At 48.2% G+C, this 18499-nt stretch overlaps 8 protein-coding genes across 8 annotated transcripts; 3 read left to right on the plus strand and 5 right to left on the minus strand.

The window, feature by feature from the left end:
• Positions 1–57: 57 nt before the first annotated feature.
• Positions 58–1069, plus strand: LY89DRAFT_449846 (uncharacterized protein). Its single transcript, XM_018207603.1, has 3 exons — positions 58–288; positions 342–357; positions 626–1069. Exons 1-3 carry the CDS (start codon positions 124–126, stop codon positions 853–855), a joined length of 411 nt encoding a protein of 136 aa, XP_018074990.1. The 5' UTR covers positions 58–123; the 3' UTR covers positions 856–1069.
• Positions 997–2924, minus strand: LY89DRAFT_450211 (uncharacterized protein). The gene is made up of 2 exons (XM_018207604.1): positions 2034–2924; positions 997–1086 (listed from the first exon to the last, which is right to left on the minus strand). The coding sequence occupies exons 1-2, from the start codon at positions 2534–2536 to the stop codon at positions 1071–1073; spliced, it is 519 nt and encodes a 172-aa protein (XP_018074991.1). The 5' UTR covers positions 2537–2924; the 3' UTR covers positions 997–1070.
• A 476-nt stretch (positions 2925–3400) lies between these two features.
• Positions 3401–4619, minus strand: LY89DRAFT_578383 (uncharacterized protein; the record flags this gene model as incomplete). The annotated part of the gene is made up of 3 exons (XM_018208938.1): positions 3401–4113; positions 4171–4455; positions 4490–4619. 3 exons carry the CDS (start codon positions 4617–4619, stop codon positions 3401–3403), a joined length of 1128 nt encoding a protein of 375 aa, XP_018074992.1.
• Positions 4620–7170: 2551 nt separating this feature from the next.
• LY89DRAFT_666296 (uncharacterized protein) lies at positions 7171–7531 on the plus strand (the record flags this gene model as incomplete). Its single annotated transcript, XM_018212894.1, has 2 exons — positions 7171–7233; positions 7289–7531. The coding sequence occupies 2 exons, from the start codon at positions 7171–7173 to the stop codon at positions 7529–7531; spliced, it is 306 nt and encodes a 101-aa protein (XP_018074993.1).
• Positions 7532–8892: 1361 nt separating this feature from the next.
• LY89DRAFT_640365 (fatty acid desaturase) lies at positions 8893–10916 on the minus strand (the record flags this gene model as incomplete). Its single annotated transcript, XM_018211664.1, has 4 exons — positions 10537–10916; positions 9968–10485; positions 9683–9920; positions 8893–9571 (listed from the first exon to the last, which is right to left on the minus strand). The coding sequence occupies exons 1-4, from the start codon at positions 10725–10727 to the stop codon at positions 8893–8895; spliced, it is 1626 nt and encodes a 541-aa protein (XP_018074994.1). The 5' UTR covers positions 10728–10916.
• A 132-nt stretch (positions 10917–11048) lies between these two features.
• Positions 11049–12863, plus strand: LY89DRAFT_682348 (FAD/NAD(P)-binding domain-containing protein). Its single transcript, XM_018214491.1, has 2 exons — positions 11049–12248; positions 12297–12863. Exons 1-2 carry the CDS (start codon positions 11427–11429, stop codon positions 12735–12737), a joined length of 1263 nt encoding a protein of 420 aa, XP_018074995.1. The 5' UTR covers positions 11049–11426; the 3' UTR covers positions 12738–12863.
• Positions 12864–12946: 83 nt separating this feature from the next.
• LY89DRAFT_716001 (uncharacterized protein) lies at positions 12947–14814 on the minus strand (the record flags this gene model as incomplete). Its single annotated transcript, XM_018218240.1, has 2 exons — positions 12947–14707; positions 14798–14814. 2 exons carry the CDS (start codon positions 14812–14814, stop codon positions 13261–13263), a joined length of 1464 nt encoding a protein of 487 aa, XP_018074996.1. The 3' UTR covers positions 12947–13260.
• A 705-nt stretch (positions 14815–15519) lies between these two features.
• LY89DRAFT_578935 (putative WHI2-like protein P4H10.16c) lies at positions 15520–16971 on the minus strand (the record flags this gene model as incomplete). The annotated part of the gene is made up of 5 exons (XM_018208975.1): positions 15520–15802; positions 15852–16198; positions 16271–16406; positions 16455–16491; positions 16548–16971. Coding segments are annotated over 5 exons (1227 nt in total), but the record flags the coding sequence as incomplete, so codon positions are not given.
• Between the last annotated feature and the right edge of the window lie 1528 nt (positions 16972–18499).

The raw sequence follows: 18499 nt of genomic DNA on the forward strand, positions 1-18499 counted from the left end.
AAGTCAAGAGGCATTGGATGATTTGTTTTTAGTCTCGGGGTTCGTCGAAGATGTGAGATATGTAAGTCCGTACGTCTCGCTCTTTTCTAACAATGCAAGTCTACTCGGGAGATAACGTACCAGATGTACGATACTTTCGCCGGCCTACAATCTGCCCCGAGACCATATTTTCATATCGTACAGGAATTTCTTTACTCCAAGACTCAGCTACTGTATATTGCCAATTTTCATGCCAATTTTCTTCTCTATCCTCGCAAGCACCAACTTTGCGACCTTCTACCTCATCCGGTACATAGCAGTCAGCATTTTAACCACAATACACCTAAGGCTGACGAATCCAGAACAACACCGGAGGTGGTAAGAAAGAAGATCGAAGAATTTGACATCACGTATGTCAAGGCCAGGAAGAGTGATTTCTTTTCCCAATGCTTTCCTCGCTTTCATCTCAAACCCCTTGCTAGCTGGCACCTTCAACTCTACTCCGTACATTCCACTGTCAACTCCATCTTAAGTTAGCTTACCACGATCTCCCTTCAACGACTTCATACATAACTTCAAATAAGCAAACCTCATTTCAAGGACCAAGCTGATGCAATACTTCAGGTCCGCAACTGACTTCCTTAAGTGATCCGATCTTCCGTAGCTCCCAAGCAGATGGATTACACCGGTGCAGGACCACGAAAACAAAAGCGAACCAGTTTACTCCTTCCCCCCAAGAATCTATCAATTCAGGTCTCTAACCAGTACAACATGCTCGCATGGTTGTGCTGGAAGAGCTTTTGCCTCTTTTTGTTCTCAATTGTTTTCTTTGTTTTTCTTGTCAGGATCCAAAAACCCTCAATGCTCCTCGGGTGATTCACGCTCCTCACAGAAACTTTCATCTCGAGCCTGATATAGCTCTTTATAGACTCTCTACACCATAGCTCGGACAGTTCCGAGTCTTTGACAGTCTCTCACAAATCCAACGTTGCTCATGATACCAAGACTCGTACCCATGATTGTTTCCTTGATTTGATCTTTGCTGGCACCTTCAAGCTTTATAAAATGCTAGCAGCATCAGTCTATCTTGTCTAAACCACTTCAGCACTAGTGTCCTTTATTAGTATAAACAAGGAACTGTGCCTGATAGTACTTTTCCTCCGTGTGGAGAAGACCTTCTCGCGAGAGTCGGTACTACTTCATTGTGGAAAGTTCGCGATACCACGATTCAGGATTTTAATGAATGAATGAGCGAGGAACAAGGAGATGTGTGGACAGCTGAAGGCTTGATAATGCTTTGAGATATGAATAGAACGTTTCGGACTGGAGCTGGATTCAATCAGAGCGTTCGTGAGTGCTCAGGACGAAATGTAATGAAGTGTAGAAGCTTGACAACGGGCCCAGACCACGCAATGGCGAGGAATCTGCAGGAAGGTATAGTTACTTATCCACCCCTCTATCTCGCCATAAAACGACGTCCTTGGGCAACCAAACACCAAAAATCCCCTCCCTCTGCCACTCCACCCCTGGCCAAAACACCCTCTCAACCTCAAGCACCCTCTCCCAAACCCCTCTAACCCTCCTTTCCCTCTTTTCCTCCCTCTCCCCACCCCTCTCTTTCACCCAAAACTCATCAATCAACCCCCCCAACCTCGCCACGAAACCCCCAAACCCTCCACTGCTCCAATTCCCAATCAACACCTCCCTCAACGCCCCACCATCTCCATCCCCCTTAAACCTCCCTCCACCTCCATCTTTCTCCTGCTCCATAAACGACCTCGCAAACCCCCAAGCCCGAAAATAACAATACTCCGTCCCCCACAGTAACGTTAACGCGGCTAGCACATCGTCTCTACTACCCTCCTTCTGAGCTGAGGTTCCTAGGGCTTCGAAAAGTTCCCTATACCCCACGACACCTGGGGAGTTTTCTCCTTGTTCGACTCTGTTGACACTTAATCAACATCTCCCTCCCACTTCTTTAAAGAAAGGGAAAAAAGGCAAGAAAAGGCAAAGGAAAGAAAAGAAGAAAAAGAAGGAGACAAAGGGGAACGTACTTATCAGAGATGTTAAGCTTGTATTCCCGGGCAATATCAGCAAACATACCCAATTCCCTCCTAATCGCCACCAGCGCCTCGACGACCACATCCGCGATCCGCTCGTAGATATCGCCAGCATCTACTTTCCTCGGTAAATGGGTCGCGATACCGGCTAGTAATTGCGCTGCGAATTTTAGGTAGGCGTGTGCGTATATCCTATCCCGAATTTTGGAGTCAGTAGGTATCCTTCCAATCTGTTCAAGAGATACAGGCATGAGATTCGAGATTCGAGATCTTGGCTGGGACAGATAAGAGGGAGGGAAGAAGAAGGGAAAAGAACGGACGAACCGGTCTTCACAAAGCCATTTCTCCAACACGGCTTTAGGTAGTGTTCCCCTGCCCGCCTGTTCTAGGAAGGGGGTTTGGGTTGCGGTTTTCAAGTCCTGGTTATAGAGGGAGAGGAGTTGGGTTGTTAGGGGTTGGGTTGATGAAAGGGGTGTTGGGGGTGAGGGTGAGGTCATTGTCAGGGGTTGGGTATTGTGAGATGAGGGGAGATGGGTGTATCAAATAAAAATTATATTGCGGAGTCACTGCTGAGGTGGTGATATGGGGTGAATGGAGCGATGGATGGGTATGGGGTTAGTGAGAGAAGATGAGAGTGAAGGGAAGGGAAGGGAAGGTTGAGGAGGGGTCGTGATTCACATGATGAGAGGTTGTGAATGGGATCAAGATTCACTATGACGTCTACAGACTTTACTTTACTTTGAACGGGGAAGTGTTACACTGAGAATGGGAATTCAATGAGTAGCTGTATCGTAGGAGTATTGAGCCGCCAATTAATTGATCGAGAATACGAGTAAGACGGGAACACCATCGTTCCTGTCAGCATGCACAATCGGGAAGGCTATTATGTAGGTTCGGAATATCTAGGACAGCACCATGTAAGACGGGATCGCCATGTCACAAGAACATCAGAGATTTCAGTCACGGTCATATGCACGATATATGGGTTATAGAAGTTCAACAACTAATCGATCGACAGTACAACGCCTGGGTCACCATCCCTTCGGAAGAGGGGAGACACCAAAGCCAACGCGCAAATATCAGAAGCCAAGGAAAGAAGGTAGCAGTAACAAGACCGTGACAGATCGCTGAAGAATCCCTCCCTAAGAAAAGACTCCAAAGAAGCTGTCGCTATCCGTAAACCCGCTGCCAAAAGCCAGAAAGCAAAATAGGAAAGTACAGTAGAACTTTTCAATCCACGACGAATAGCGTCATTGCTGAGCCCCTGCATCAGCTGCTACTATTGTCTCCGAGGGTAAAGAACCTTATTATCTTCCCCCCAATCCATGAGGTGGTGCCGGCACATATGACCAAAACATGATTCAATGCCCACCAGAGCGTCTCAAAGCAATGTTCTTCCAATGATCCCTCTCCGCCTTCAACTTAGCAATTTCATCCTCGAGTTCCTCAAATCGTTGCATCTTTCGTTGACGAGACTTGCGAGCAGCCAAGGTGTTTCGCGCACGCTTCATCGCCACCGTGTCGTTGGGATCTTCGACAATGATAGGTGGGAGAGGCTTGTCACGCTTGCGAACACCGGAAGCAGCAGTAAGAGTACCAGATGGTGGAGATGTTGCAGTACCAGAACGACGACGACCAGAAGATCGGAGAGCCTCGGAAACTTCCAGTTCCTCTTCTGGGAGAAGTGGAGACTGTTCGACGTTTGAAGATTCCAGTTGGTCATCCTGAGGGAACAGAGGATACCAAGGGTCACCAGCGAGCGCTTGATCGATATCACCGTTGTTGCCTACGAAAGGAGAAACATCGAAGTTGTCGTTGTACTCGGGAGACTCGTTGTAGGTGGAAGGAGATGTCAAGTTTGTGAATGCAGTTGAGTTAGGAGCAGAGGCGAATGGATCGCGAAGTAAATCTTGTGGAGATACGGTACCCATGTTGGTGGAGCTCGAAGAGGATAGGTTTGCGCTTGGATCGTAGATCGTTGGAACGGCTGGCGAAGAGTAAGCCGATGGGAACGCGTTTTGAGTTGTCGAGGCTCCACCCTCGAAGGCGGTGAACTCGTCGAAGAGATCCATGTCTGCATGTTTGTGTGAGTCACGAGTCCTTCCTGCAGACGAGTATTCGAGTGAATTACCTTGCATAGCCATGTTTGGAGTTTGTGGGATTTGACCAGTTGATTGCGAAAACGGTGGCACTGGAGGACGTGTCTGACGCTGTTGCAAGTGTGTGGTCGAATTAGGAGCAGAAGAAGCGTAGAATTGCTGTATAGAACTCTGCTGAGGAGTAAACCGGTTGGTAAGAGCCGAAGTATTGATAGAATGTCCAGTAGATTGAATGATCGCGGCGACTCTTTGATTCTGCAACGCAGCGGCAGAAGACGAAGATTGAGATGAGTGACGACGATATTGGCCAGTTACGGCTTGGCTGTTGGACAGACTAGGGGTACTGCGAACGCTCGGAGACCTCTCGAACAGAACAAAGTCCTGATGCGATGGTTGTGCTTGAGAGCTTGAACCGGAATGGTCCTGATACTGTGTTTGCGGTGATTGTGCCGGCAGGCTCGATGAACTGGAGGGAAGCCATGATGATTGAGGATCCGTGGTGAAGAGGTTAAACTCTTGTGAAGGTATGTTGGCGGTTGGAAGACTGAAGCGGAAGCGTGAAGCTGGGCTTGAAGTCAGAATTTCCGGGAAGGGAAAGTCTGAAGTGGGGAGTTGAGGGGAGTGGGTTGGTAGGTTTTCTAGTTGGGAGGGAATGATGACTGAGGTGTCAAGAATAGTCGCGGAGACTGATAGTTTAGAACATCTTTGCTGTGACGATGTTCTGTGTTGTTGTGTTGAGTGTGTCAGGATGTGATGGGAGATGAAAAGAAGAGTCAGAAAAAAAGAGGGTGCCTAAGGGGCGAGGGCTGGATATTTAATGTGTGGGCGCGCGACGAGAAGCGAACGTCAGTCAGCACGGGCGGGCCTCTCGCTCACCTTCGCGGTTGCTGGTGTCTGGGCTGGTCGGGTGGAACATCTCGCTGTGACTCACACTTTTTGACGCTAAGAGAGGGGCGGAGCCAGCGCTGTGATTTGCTGGCGGGGACTAACTAGTGGGTGGCCCATATTGGCAGGCACCGGCGATTGGGGATTGCGGAGTTTGAGGCAGCACAATAAATTCTCACAGCCTCCCCACGAGGAATAACACAACGCAGTTCCCGTTCGTTCGTTCGTTCGTATGCTGTCCTGTCGCCATGCGCTCACGATATAGTTTGAATCTCCCCTTCCCGTCGTTTGTTTCTAGGTCTCTCCCTCATCCATCTCAATCTTATTCCCCTACCGGTCTTTGGAGTTTGGAGTTTGGAATTTGGAGTTTGGACGGAACAAGGGCGGAGTTCAATCTAATCCGCCCATCGAACAGCCCGGACCAGATTAAGTTTAGCCTGTCCCGCACCACCACCGTACTGTACGAGATAAGCAGCACGAGAAAGGGAAGTCACTCTGCGGCCAAAGTTACGAGCGACACTACTGTACTGTACTCGGTCTCAAGCCACAGGGCAGTACAAAATTAAATAAATGTTCCTTCCTTCTCTCTGCACTGCACCTCGGATTCGAGTCCTGCAGGATCACTGCTGATTCGCGCAATACGAACGAGTCTTGTGTCCTCTGTCAGGCTCTCTGTTCCGTATCTGTCCTTTCCTTCTGTGAGAGACGTCTCTTAAAACAGCATCACCTTCATCTGAACAAATACGAACTAGCATGAGACGGGCTTTGAACGTTCCTTCTCTTCTAATAGTACATACACCGAACCTCAAGAAGGATACCGTTTCCAACCTTTCCGCCCTCTTCCCGCCGAAGCAAACCGCCATGATTCCAGGCATCCACTTTTGACCGGTATCGAATGCGATTGACATGGGCGCGCCCTTCAAATCAATGATTATCTGTCCTGTCAGCTATCTTTAATCGCAGCTCGAGTTTTGCGCAAGTGCGCATCATGATTTCTTTCGGTCCCAAAGAAAATCCCCCTCATTTCCCCCACAATCTCCCATTGTGACTCACATTCGCTGCTTCAAGTCACTAATTCCCTCTGCACGCAACCGCATCTGATTGGTGTCCTCGTTCTGAAGGTTCGTGCTGCGGCTTGCGGCCTGCATAAACTGGGAAACTGCTTACGTGAAAGCAAGAGCGGAATGAAACGGAGTTCAAAGGCTTCTGCATTTCGAAGTTTGGATTTCGATATGCAGGTGTGCTTCGTAAGCCGCGTCAGAAGATGGCGTCTCCGAAGGCACGTGTAACGCCGGAGGCACGTGGAATATCACTCACGTGAGGACTCTATTGCACGTGGCTTCCTTGATCGCTTAGTGGGCGTTGTGGCTGTTGATTACAACTGCAATGCTCTTCTGACTTCCATATGTCACCAATAGTGTTGATATAAGGAGATATTGTCAGGCTAACGGTCATGATCACGAGCACTAGAAAGCTCTAAGTGATCATGTGGGGGATAGCTTATCTAGGTAAGGAGGCAAGGCGATGGGAAGGCTTTAATGCTATAACGTGTATAGAAAGAGCGCCAACCTCTCGTCGTGTTGAAAGTCTTTTATGTTTAAGTTTCTGCCAAATAAAGTGTTCTATTCTATCTTTATTTGTCTTAGAAATACTAATTTTTAAATCAAGAGGATTTAGGGACGAAAGGTGCTCTTTATCAATATCTAAGTTTTAGTCTAATCAAATTGCTACATTACAACATTTTCACTATCTTCTCTAATGTATCTAATCGTAATGTCAAATCCTTTTAATATGCAAACCCAAGACGATGAACCCATGGCATCACCGACGGCCAAGCTCGCTTGCAAATACTTCCCCTTAATAATACTCATGAGCGAGAGATGTCTAAATCGTGTTCCCATCTGCACAAGTCTAGGGCAGCAGACGTCGTAGTGCATTGCAGTTTTCTTAATCGGATGGCAAAGGCTTGGGATAATAGGAAATTACTTTTGGATTGAGGAAGGCCCTGATGAGAAGCAAAGTCGCTGTGGATTTATTCGACAGAACGCGACTGGCAAACGCGTCTCCCAAAAAGGGCCCTGTGACATCAATCGATGAACAAGGCGTGCGGCAAGATCAAATCTTTGATGCCAATGTCGAATTGATCAATGACCGAGATCTTGGCAGTAACTGAGAATTGGGAGGATCGCACAACTGCCAGAAACACGCAGGTGAGATAAACACATCACCATTGTCCAAGTCCCCCTTAATGACTATTATATCTAGACCATACCCCCACCATCTGCGAGCACTAACGATCTCCTAGATCCGCAAACCATCAAAGAACAGCTGCGAGACTGTCTGAAGAACATCAGCAAGGAAACGCCGCCTGGGTTTGGAGGTGTATCGGGGGATTTTCCCAACCCTAGATTATTCCTCGAAAGACACGACTTCGTGCAATTCTCGCTTGGGCATATCGGATTTTCGGATGATTCGAGACGGTTCTCTCGAATCTGCGATCAAGGATGAAGAAAGATCAAATCGGGATATTGAGGATAGTTTGCTGGGAGGTACCAAGTGAGAAGCGTCATCGCCGTTGATACTGCCTGTCCCAAAACCATCGCTCCCAGCCTTGCTCTTATCGATATAACTTCCATATACTAGCGCAGCCTTCTTTCTTTCTTACTAACTCGCTAACCACACATATAGATTCCAATAAGCAAATCTTCTACCATCAACCACTCGGCTGGCCGTATGGTTAATATTTCAACAATGCTTTGCGCTTGGGCACCAACAGCTCGCAGCTCCCGATCGTCTCCGACGGTGAGCGCGAGTTGTTGATGTTTTGTTTTTGTTTTTCATTTTTTAATTTTTTTTTTGGTTTGGAGCTCTTTTATACTTGATTACAAGTGGAGGATCGAGAATGTGATGTGGAATACTCGGTTCTGAAAATCACCAGATTGGATTACGTGCACAAGTATGCCGTCATTAGATGGAAGGACCAACGCGATAAGTAGAAGGATGAAATACATCGTATCGGGGATGAATATCTCAAGAAAATGTTAGGGACAACGGATTTCGAAGAGGTCATGGAACTGCGACTCACCGCAACCGAATCGGCCACCAAACCTCCCTCTGCGAAAAGACATGAAGCACCTGCTCCGGTAAAGCTGCCCCCCCCCCTTCTTCCCCATCCATTGAACAGTAACGAAGTCGCTCACCCTTCAGCTTCTGGAAAACGCAAAGGGTCTGCGTCGCCGTACACGAATCTTGAGATATCTAAGAAGTAGCGTCTGGAAGATTGAGTGGGCGCTTATCAGCTAGTTTCCATACGCAAGGACAACTCTCGCATGGGAAGCCCGGTGTACGATCGGTGTGACACTAGTGAAAGAGGCAGTCACTTGACTTCAGGCTTACGACTTGAAGGCCCAGGAGTTGATTGTTTGGGATGGGTTTCGGCGATCTTTCAGCTGTACCACCAGACTCCTCCCTTGTTCGCCTAACTTAGAAGTGTCAGCCATAGTGCTATCACAACAAGGACAACAGTCCTGACCATGGGGCACTAGAAAGCTCTAGTCTTCTGGAGACACATAACTCAACTACCTAGGTAAGGATGTAGGGCAAAGAGAAGGTCTTTATGCTATGCGAGGACAATTCCCTTCTCGCATTGATGTTCTGTCATATTCGAGTCTACTGCTTTGTGGTTCTCAGCGGGACACAAATTCTGAGCCAAAGAAGGTGTTTCATTATATCTTTGTTAGAAAGGTAGGATTTAAAATTCAGCTCTATTAGATTAGTAGAATAATGCGCCTTCTCGCTCAACTATTCCAACCCATGCATTCGTAATACGTCCAGGCATAACATATCCAAGACATCTCCCCCAAAAGCCTCTATTCCCACTCCCCCCTCAACCACTCCCCCTTCTCCACCACACTCCTAGTAGCCTCCCTCAAAAACCCCGCCTGCCGCCCCACCTCCTCCAACCTCCCCAACACCCTCCCATTACACTCCACAAACCCATAAACCTCATACCTAACCCCATTCTCCGCGGCCCAAACCTTCACAACCTCACTCGCCCTCCTCAAGTTATGCCTTGGCAACCGCGGAAACAGGTGATGAATAGCCTGGAACTGCAACCCGCCATGAAACCAATCCATCCACGCCGGACAATCGACATCCATCGTCGTCCGCAACTGCTGGCGGACCCAACTCTCGTTCCGCTCCCCGGCTTTGGCCGACATGGCGAAATGCGAGAGCGTGAATTGTACGTGTAGGGGCATTGTGACGGCGTGGGAAATTACGACGAAGAGGACCCGCGAGGAGAGGGTGGGGAGGGAGTGGTAGAGGAGCAGGTAGCCGAACCAGTACCAGAAGGTGAGCTGGCCGAGGATTTCGAGGGGCCGGTGCCAGCGCATGGAGGGGTGTTTGGGGCCGAGATTTTGGTACAGGTGTGTCCAGGAGAGGAAGTAGAGATTGAAGCGGCCGAAGCAGAGGAGCGGGTAGTAGAGGTGGTGTTGGAAGCGCATCATGGTGGAGGCGAAGGGGGTGTAGGGCATTATGCGGGAGTAGCTGCTGGAAATTAGCTTGCTTTCTTGAAAAAAGAGAACTTGTTTGGGAGCCTCTTAAACACGGTATTGTAAAAGGAAGTGAGGATAGGGAGTAAAGAAAGGGGCTGCTTACTAAGTTGAGTAGAGGGAAGAGAAGAAGGACGGGGTCACGGCGAGGAAGGGCAGGTGTTGGATGTCTGGGTCATGGGAGGGCGAGTTGGTTGCTAGGTGGTGGACGTTGTGGGATGTTTTCCACCATGATAATGAGAGACCTCCCAGTGTTGAGGAGAGGAGGAGTCCGATTGCCGTGTCTATTGTGTAGTTGTGTGTTATGCCCAAGTGGCCGGAGTCGTGGGCTATGAATACTAGTTCTGGGAGATGTTAAGTCAGCTGCTAAGATAGGGAGCATGAGACTTACGATGCCAGAATGTTCCTAGGGCGATGGAGGATAGGATGTATTGCTTGAAGTGGAGTAGAAGCAGCATAATCGAGAAGATGATCGAGATTCTTATGACATCTGTCAAGTAGGCCCAGTAGTTGCAATCATACAGTCCTTGGGCCTCGATCTGTGCGACGAGCTCTCGGAATGAAGCGACAATGGCATCTTCATCTCGTTCAACATCTCCTTTGCTCTCGGGTGCCAGAGCGTCCGTTGCAAGCTTCGAAATATCCTCGGACGAAGCAGAAATCGAGGAGGCAGGAGACTCGGTACCAGCAGCACGGCTCCTCAACCCATTTGTTTCAAAAACACTGGAAGCTCGCGAGCAGGCACTACTCTCACTGTTTTCTTCATCTCTATCTCCATGCTGCCCAATCTCAAGAATATTCTTCCCATCAGAAGCCCTTTGAAAGAGAGGAATGATATTATCCCATTTCCCCTCAATCCTCCCAATCTGAAATCTCTCCATCGATTTCTGCGTCTCTACCGAGTGAAATCTATCTAATTATCAGCTCGGTTGAGAGTGAGATAAATTGAGGGGCAATTACGCATTTATTTGGTCAGTAGCATCTCTGCCCACCATGTGAAGAATAGTCTTTTCACCTCCTGGGTGGTATCTAAGCCATGAATCGAGTTTTAGCACTGCTTTGCCGTAGATGACAAGTGTTGCGCCATCATTGACAAGTTCCTCGATTGCTGAGGGGGAGAGAATTGTGGATTTGGTGGTGCTTGGATCCATTGTAGCACACGATTCGAGGTAATTGAACTCAATTGGACACGACAAAGCAGAGCGATGAAAACATAAGAGGACAATAACTCAATCAAGCATTCAATTAAAAAAAATACAGTACTAAGATACCGAGATACATAGAGAAAGGTACGTACCACTTGGAACAGACCTCCAAAACACATTCCAGGCACCGGAAACTGTACCCTGCACACCGCTCAAGCCATCGAGACAAGGGACGACGCAACGTATCATGCCACATACATCTTCACAACTTTATAAAAGTTATGCATTGCCCTCTTCTCTCCCCTTGATCGTCAAAGAAGCCAGGAGCGGGAATAAAAGATCCCCGAACCCGAAAGCCCGACGGAGTTTATTTTGCCACATTCTTATCAGATGGATCTGATAACCTTATTTCCCCTGCTCGCTTCTTAGGGCCATGAATCAAAGAATTCACCGAGTGGGGCTGAACGGAATTTCCATGGACAGGTAGGGGTTGCTTGATCGCCGGGAAGGAACTCAGGTATGAAGTGAGGCTTGGGAGATGGGGAGAGTAGGAATCGGGGACGAAGAAGGTCCGGTTGGAGACGTGGTCTTATGGGTTGATGGCGAATATAATATTGTCTGCCTATCCTTCTTTTTGTTATTTATATTCTCTCTCCTTTCAGTCATCTTTCTTATTCCAAAGTTCTTAGATATACAGGCGAACTCATGGCAAACGACAAACTCCACCTCTTCACCATCCTTCCCCGCCTGCTCATCACCTACCTCCCAACCCTCCTCCTCCAGCGCCTCCAAGCCATCATCCACTCCCTAACATACCGCTCCCTTCCCCCCTCCTCCCTAAAAACAGTCCTCGTTCTCGGCGGCTCCTTCACAGGCACCGCGCTCGCCCGCCGCCTGAGACAGACCTTGCCCACAGGGTACCGCGTCGTCCTCATCGAGAAAAACTCCCATTTCAACTACTCCTTCAACTTCCCCCGCTACGCCATCGTCTCCGGGCTCGAAGAACGGGCTTTCATCCCATACACTAACCTCGCGTCCTCGGCTCCGAAAGGGATCTTTGCCCAGGTGCAAGGGAATGTCGTTTCGGTCGATGGAGTGAAGAAAGAAGTTGAGCTGGAAAACGGGGAGAAAGTCGGGTTTGAGTTCTTGGCTGTGGCGACGGGGAGTAGGCAGGGGTTTCCGGCGAAGGTGCAGGCGACGGAGAAGAGGGATGGGGTAGAAGAGTTTAGAGAGTTTCAGGAGAGGGTTAGGGGGAGTGGGCGGATTGCGGTTGTGGGTGGTGGGGCGGTCGGGGTGCAGTTGAGTGCTGATGTTAAGGAGTGGTTTCCGGAGAAGGAGGTGCTGTTGGTGCATTCTAGGGAGAGGCTTTTGAGTGGGTTTGGAGAGAGATTGGGTGATTATGTTGCTGGTAGACTCGGTGAGATGGGGGTTAAGCTTAGGCTTGGAGAGAGGCCTAGTGTTGGGTCGGGAGAGAAGGCGACGACGTTGAAGTTTAAGGATGGGAGTGAGGAGGTATTCGATCTTATGGTAAGTGAAAACTTGGTAGATGGAGGATAGAACTAATGGAGGCGATAGATTCCTTGTACTGGCCAGATACCAAATTCCAGCATTATCAGCAGCCTAGGCCCTGACGTTCTGGCAAAATCTGGGAGGATAAATGTCAAGCCAACACTTCAGCTTTCCGACCCAGCATACCCTCACATTTTCGCCTTAGGAGATGTAGCTGAGACATATGGCCCCAAGATGGGAAGAGCTGGCATGATGCAGGCTGAGATCGTGGTTTCCAACATCCTCTCCATGATCAAAGGAGGTGAAGCTTCAAAGAAATACGTGCCACACTTTGTGGAAGGTGCGCTGAAGCTAAGTCTTGGGAAATCGGAGAGTGTGATTTATGTCAAGGAGAGTCCTGAGAGGGATATTTTGGTGCCTGGGAAGAGTAAGTGTAAGAATGAAGACTTGGGTATCGCGCAGGTTTGGAAACATTTCGGAGCTGATACCAAGGATTACAGCGTTTAGGGGAATTGATTGAGGTTGAGAAATTGTATAACACTTTTGGCTTGTCTTAGATACCACTCCTGCAATAGAGAATTAAGAACTGAAAAAGTTGGTCTTGATCTGGAGCATTTGATGGGCTAAAGTCATGGTTCAGGGAACTTTGAAATGTACCCTCGAAGGTTATCAATCTGTGGAGATTTTATTCTCCTCCTTCTGCAAAAACAATATATACAAGTCTGTGACCGAACCCAGGATCGACATCATACCTTCGAACACCACGCTCTTCCAGCCCAACATCCCTTTCATCCTCATAAAGCTGAAGATAAAGTTTTACGCATTTCTCCAATACACATCTCTGGTGGTAGCTGCAAGTTCTCCACGGTGCAAAGCTCGGAGCTGTTTCTAGTGGAGGAGGAACTGGTTCCGTGAATGTTCGGATCAAAGTTGGGAGATCTAGAAATGTCCTTTTAACAGACGCGGAGACCTTGTCCCTATGCTGCTATTCCGACATCATGACAGTCTAAACTTCATTTCCTTACTTTTCCTACTTTTCTTGTGCCTCATTTGTCCCATTCGTCGCGTTCTTGATTTCTCGTGCAGCACCAAGGTTTACTCTCGCCAATATTGTTTCTGGCTCAGAAGTTGAAGAGCCGTTTGCACAACTTTTGTAGGCTGGCTCCGGCGCGATCATGGCTCTAGAACCCTTTGGTGCTCCCTCAACACCTTGACCCCTGGCTTGAGTATTCTTCGGCGTTGGTATAAAGGTCTGCGCTGCCGCAGACAAAGGCCTCGAAGGTGGGTCCCACTCTTCCCATTGCGTTTCGCGGTCGGTTGGCAGGGCTTGGCCGACTGATTGAGGATAAGAAGGAAATCCTGCGAACGAATTTGGCTGCTGATAAGCTTGATATTGGAGTCTAGGATGGCGAGGGTTGGGTTGAGAACCCGTAGGGCCAGAGAGTTTCTTTACGACACGATTTGGCTTGTTTGGATCCAAGGCTTCATAGTATTTTTGTTGGTCTGCAGGAATGATAGGTTTATAAAATATTGGACGCTCGGCGGTTTGAGACGATGCACCATGCGTGTGTATGTGTGAATTGGCGTGCATGGAAGTGTTGTTCCCATTGTATTCGGGATGAGCAGTGGTAAGGAAACCCCGGCTATGCTCCGCACACATAGGAGGAAATTGCTGTGGAGGTTGACCGACGAACGAGCTAGTGGTTCGTCCGTAGCTGCTCTGTGCGGAGAGGACACTGGTCGGGATGCTTTGGATCGGCCCGTCAACCACAGTGTCAGGCTGTTGTGAACGTTGAACATCGAACGAACGAGACGATTCGTCATTGGAGCTTTGTTGAGGGAAAAATCGGCTAACCTTCTCGATGACTTGAATATGTTTCGGAACGACAGAAGATTGACGTGGAGGCTGAGTGGCGACCGAGAGAAATGAATCGCCAAGGTAACGCTGCTTAGCATGGACTTCTGTGTCTCCTTCTCGTTGGCGTGAAGAATATTCTTTACGAGCTGAAGAGGAAAATGATTTGTCTTGGTGGGATGGCAAGCGTTCTTCAGAGGCTGAGAAATAACCTGGTCTGTATTCCTTCCGAGTCGAACCTCCAGCATTGCGGAGATCGTCGTATTTCCACATGTTCTCTTTATCATAGGGCTCCTTGGTGCCAATACTGAAGATGCTACCTGGTTTGCCAACTGTATATTTGGATTCCGATTGCTTGTGCAGCGTGGGTGTTGCATCACCTTCTTGTGGACGAAGCGGATATTGAGATACTTTCTGAGGTATCAAGCTAGGCGGCGCGATTGGCGTAGGTCGATAAGATGCACTGGGTGTGGCGGTTGGCAATGTTGTTTGCTGAGAGGCTTGAGAGTTGGTAGCTCTAGTCGATGATGGCAGAGCTCCCGAGTCTCGTGCAAAGGCGGAGCCAGCAGGGAGAGTGCGGTTTTTCTGAATATGGATATACTCATCGCTTTCTGAACCAGATCTGTATCTTGATTAGCTTTCGTTGTCATGATAGTCAGATAAAGCAAGCGTTGAGGCGCTCCTTCTGTTTCTGAGAAAATGGAAAACTCACCTTGCGAGCGGAGCCATGATTTACTTCTAGCTCTAGTGATGTGCTAAGTGAAGAATGTAGTTGAACAGATTTGTGAAAAAATTCAAATGCCTGTGGGAAAATGTATTCAACGAGAGTGAACGAATGAAAATATTTCAACTGAAATGTGTTCAGAGAATGGAATTAGAGAAGGTATATATATGAGAGAATAGAAATAACTAAAGTGCCTAGGTCGTGGGTAAGAGCGTTAGTACTCACCTTCTACCATGGAAACCATGAGATCGTGGGCATGAGCTAGGTTAGTACTCATCTCATACCACGGGATCGTCAGGAAACGGGAAGTCTAACTCTCCTAGAAACGAAGCGACGGTGACCGGAAAAGAAGCGAGCACTCACCAAGTCAAGAGTCTCAACCAAATAGAGTTTAGAGGGAGATAACGCGCTAACTTGCAATGAAAAGAGATTGCTTTATTGCGACGTTCTATTGTACCTGCATCTCCATTTTCCTCGTGTACAACTCGGTTCGCTTCACCACCAAGGGAATCAAGTCTTCCGAAGCATAAAAAAATGCCAGAGCTCCAAATCGCACGCCATGCGAGCCCCCAAAGAAAACTACAAAAGAAAGAAGCGAGCCATGCTTTCATGAATAACAGACGCTATGTGAGCTTTCAGCCCTACGCATCGTGGGATATATTAGACCCGTAAAGGAATAGACATATGAAAAGTGGGTATCGTTGGAATGCTTAGCGCAGACCGATGACACTCATTTCCAGCGTCCAAACCCTTCGGATCCAAACTTTCAATTTTCCTTCGACTCCATCCACGTTATCAAGCTCCACGCCTTCCCACCAACATCTTCGTGCAGGCTTTCTCCAGAAAAGGAGAAGCTTTTGGGCCATTCCCACGGCATTATTGCCCATGTCGCTTCGGATATCGGTGCGGAGCCTAGCGAGTGCTAGACTGCAGATGACGGCCTTGTTGGGTTCATTTGCTCGGTGTCCCCAAGTATCATCGTGGTTGAAACCACTGTTTAATCATTAGTCTGGTCTTGAAGGAGGAATATTTCGAATCTTACCCAGCAGTAAGCATTTCGATGAGATGTTGCTCCGTAGTTCCTGTCTCCTCACTTCGACGCAAGCCAGAGAATATACCGTCTTGTCTCAACAAAGCTTTTCCAGCAGCTCTCTTAACCTCAATCATCTCCGGCTGCTCAATCTCGGCTTTGGGTGGTATGACATAAAAATCCAAATCCTCCCTCAACACGATTATGCCTGCACGATCTTGCAACATCTCTCTCGCTGATCCGGCCATCGGTTCGATGGGCACCGCATCGGGTTCGGCAGATGGTGACTCGGAGGTAGGAATTGTCTGGGCTACGTTCCTGAAGAACTCAAGCATGTATTGAAGTGATGCAGGGTCATACTGTGATGCTAAGTTAGCTATGTTTATGTCTAGATTACTCAGTATATTGCGAGTATATTTGACTTCACGGACATCAACTTGGAAGGCATCTCCTTCATGGTATGTATTTAGATGACCATCTGGTAGCAGGCCATTTGGGAAGAGCGACAATAGAACGAATTCGGGAAGCGTTAGAAGCTCGTCTCTGGAAAGTGTAAACCGTTGGCCCCTATAGATGTTAGAATATTGCCCTGCAGACTTATTGTAGATATGTTACCGAAGGTCCATGGTAATGTTCTCGTCCGCCCCGACATCTGCAGATCGCATCAGTACATGATAATTGACACTTCGAGACTGCGACGCGTCTTACCTCCCAAGGTATTGATAGGTGGTGCACCACCTTGCTGCACCTGAGTAATTATACTCGCAGCACCTCCTGCGGCCGCCATGAGGTAGGTGAACGATTCGAGGGGGCTGGAGCCCTCTGAGTATGCTGGTGGTGGTTCGCTGTCCTCGTCTTTCTTGGACGATTCGCCCTTTGTATCTTGTGGAAGAGCTGCCTTGGTCTCAGCACTGACGTCTCGATCTCGAGAGTTCGAAGGCTCAGACGCAACAGGCGCGTATGCTGGGACGGAAGCAGAAGCGCCGGCTTCAGTGACAGCAGTCTTGTAAGCTTCGACGGCTTCTGCGGTTGATGTGTATAGCGAAGAGAATGGAGGCGGTCTTGGAGATGGAGGTGAAGAGCCAGAAGCTTCCGAGATTGGGTATTGAGGAGGTGGTGATTGAGCGCGGCTAACTTCTTCGTCCAGCTTCGATTCGTGCTCGTTATCGAGCCCGACGAGGGCTTGCGATGAATTAGACAACGTGATGGCGGAGTTTGCGAAGAAACGTGAATCTTTAATTGGTTGCGAGTTACTAGGTGTGAATCAATGGCATTTGCATGGGGTCGAAAGTGATGTGATATTGATTCTGTGCTCTGGTAAATTGACGTTGCTGAGGCTATCGATCAACTCCTAATCGCCTAATTAAGTTAGACTGACCCCTGGCCTTGATCGACAACCTGATGAACAACACCATAAGTCAGAAGACCACGTTCTTAATTGAATTGTTCAAAAACTCCATCCCGAACTTGAACATCTACGAACTATATTCACTGATATCATTGAAGACATTGATATTTTTGTGGGCTTCATTTTCGACAGTTGATACGGCGCTTAATGAGATTAAGCTTTCCAAGGACAGCCCCTGTCGACTCACGAGGATCATGCTCGAATGTTGGATATGTTGGAGGGCTTCAACATTTACGGAGTATGAACACAGAATACGATACTGCTGTATGTACAGGACTTCGATGCTGAGCTTAATTACAACTACGTCAGTACTTGATCAGTCATAAGCTTTTGTAGCAAGCGCTACTTCAGGCCAACCTCAATGTCTTACAGCTCGTGGGGACTTTCCTGTTTGTCTTTCTCACACGGCAATAGATCATTATGTTATCGTTTTACCATCAAGGACGTACATTAAGATGATTATGAGTTTTCGCAGCAATGTCATTACTCCCCTCATATCATTATTACCCTGTATTTATCAATTTCCATTCCCCATCATCGCCCCTCGTCAACACAACTCTTGTCCTCTTTGCAACCTCCTTCATCTGTCCAAGACCTTCACCTGCATCTTTCGCTACCCCCTCCAAACCATGGAACAATAAAGCCAAGCTGCTCGATTTCCAAGCCATCCCTCTCTTCCTCTCATTCTTTACTATGGTAGCAACCAAGAACACAATCGACAGCCCAACTAGTCCTACTGGCAAGCCAAGCCACTCCCATTTCACCTTGATATAAGTTTCCACCTTATGTGATTCTCCAACAAGCACATTGACTGAAGCAGGGTTGTCTGGAACCTGGACGTAACTCGACATGGACGTGGTGATGTTTGCCATGAGACTATCCCAATCGCTTGTCGAATCCAAGGCTTGGAATGCATCATTAGGCCAGGCTGTTCCGTTGAAAACACTGAACGAAGTGTTGTATGTGCCTTGCAGAGTAAAATTGAGCCATGATTTCAAAGTCGCCAATGTCCCTGCTGGGATGACATAGGTTTCGTTTCCGCTCGAAATATTCGCAGGTCTTGTTAATACCGCATCTTGAGTGCCTTCCATTCCACCTGGCTGAAGAGCTCCACCGACTGTGGGTGTTCCTGTATCGCTTGTCCAAGATCCGACAATAGTTGAGTTGACAATGGTGTTTTGGATGGAAACTTCGTATGTATTGATGCAGAAGTAGATGGCACATTCTTGAGTGACCGGTAAAGAGCTCCAGT

Source organism: Mollisia scopiformis (assembly GCF_001500285.1).
Source record: "Mollisia scopiformis unplaced genomic scaffold LY89scaffold_6, whole genome shotgun sequence".
Lineage (NCBI taxonomy): Eukaryota > Fungi > Ascomycota > Leotiomycetes > Helotiales > Mollisiaceae > Mollisia > Mollisia scopiformis.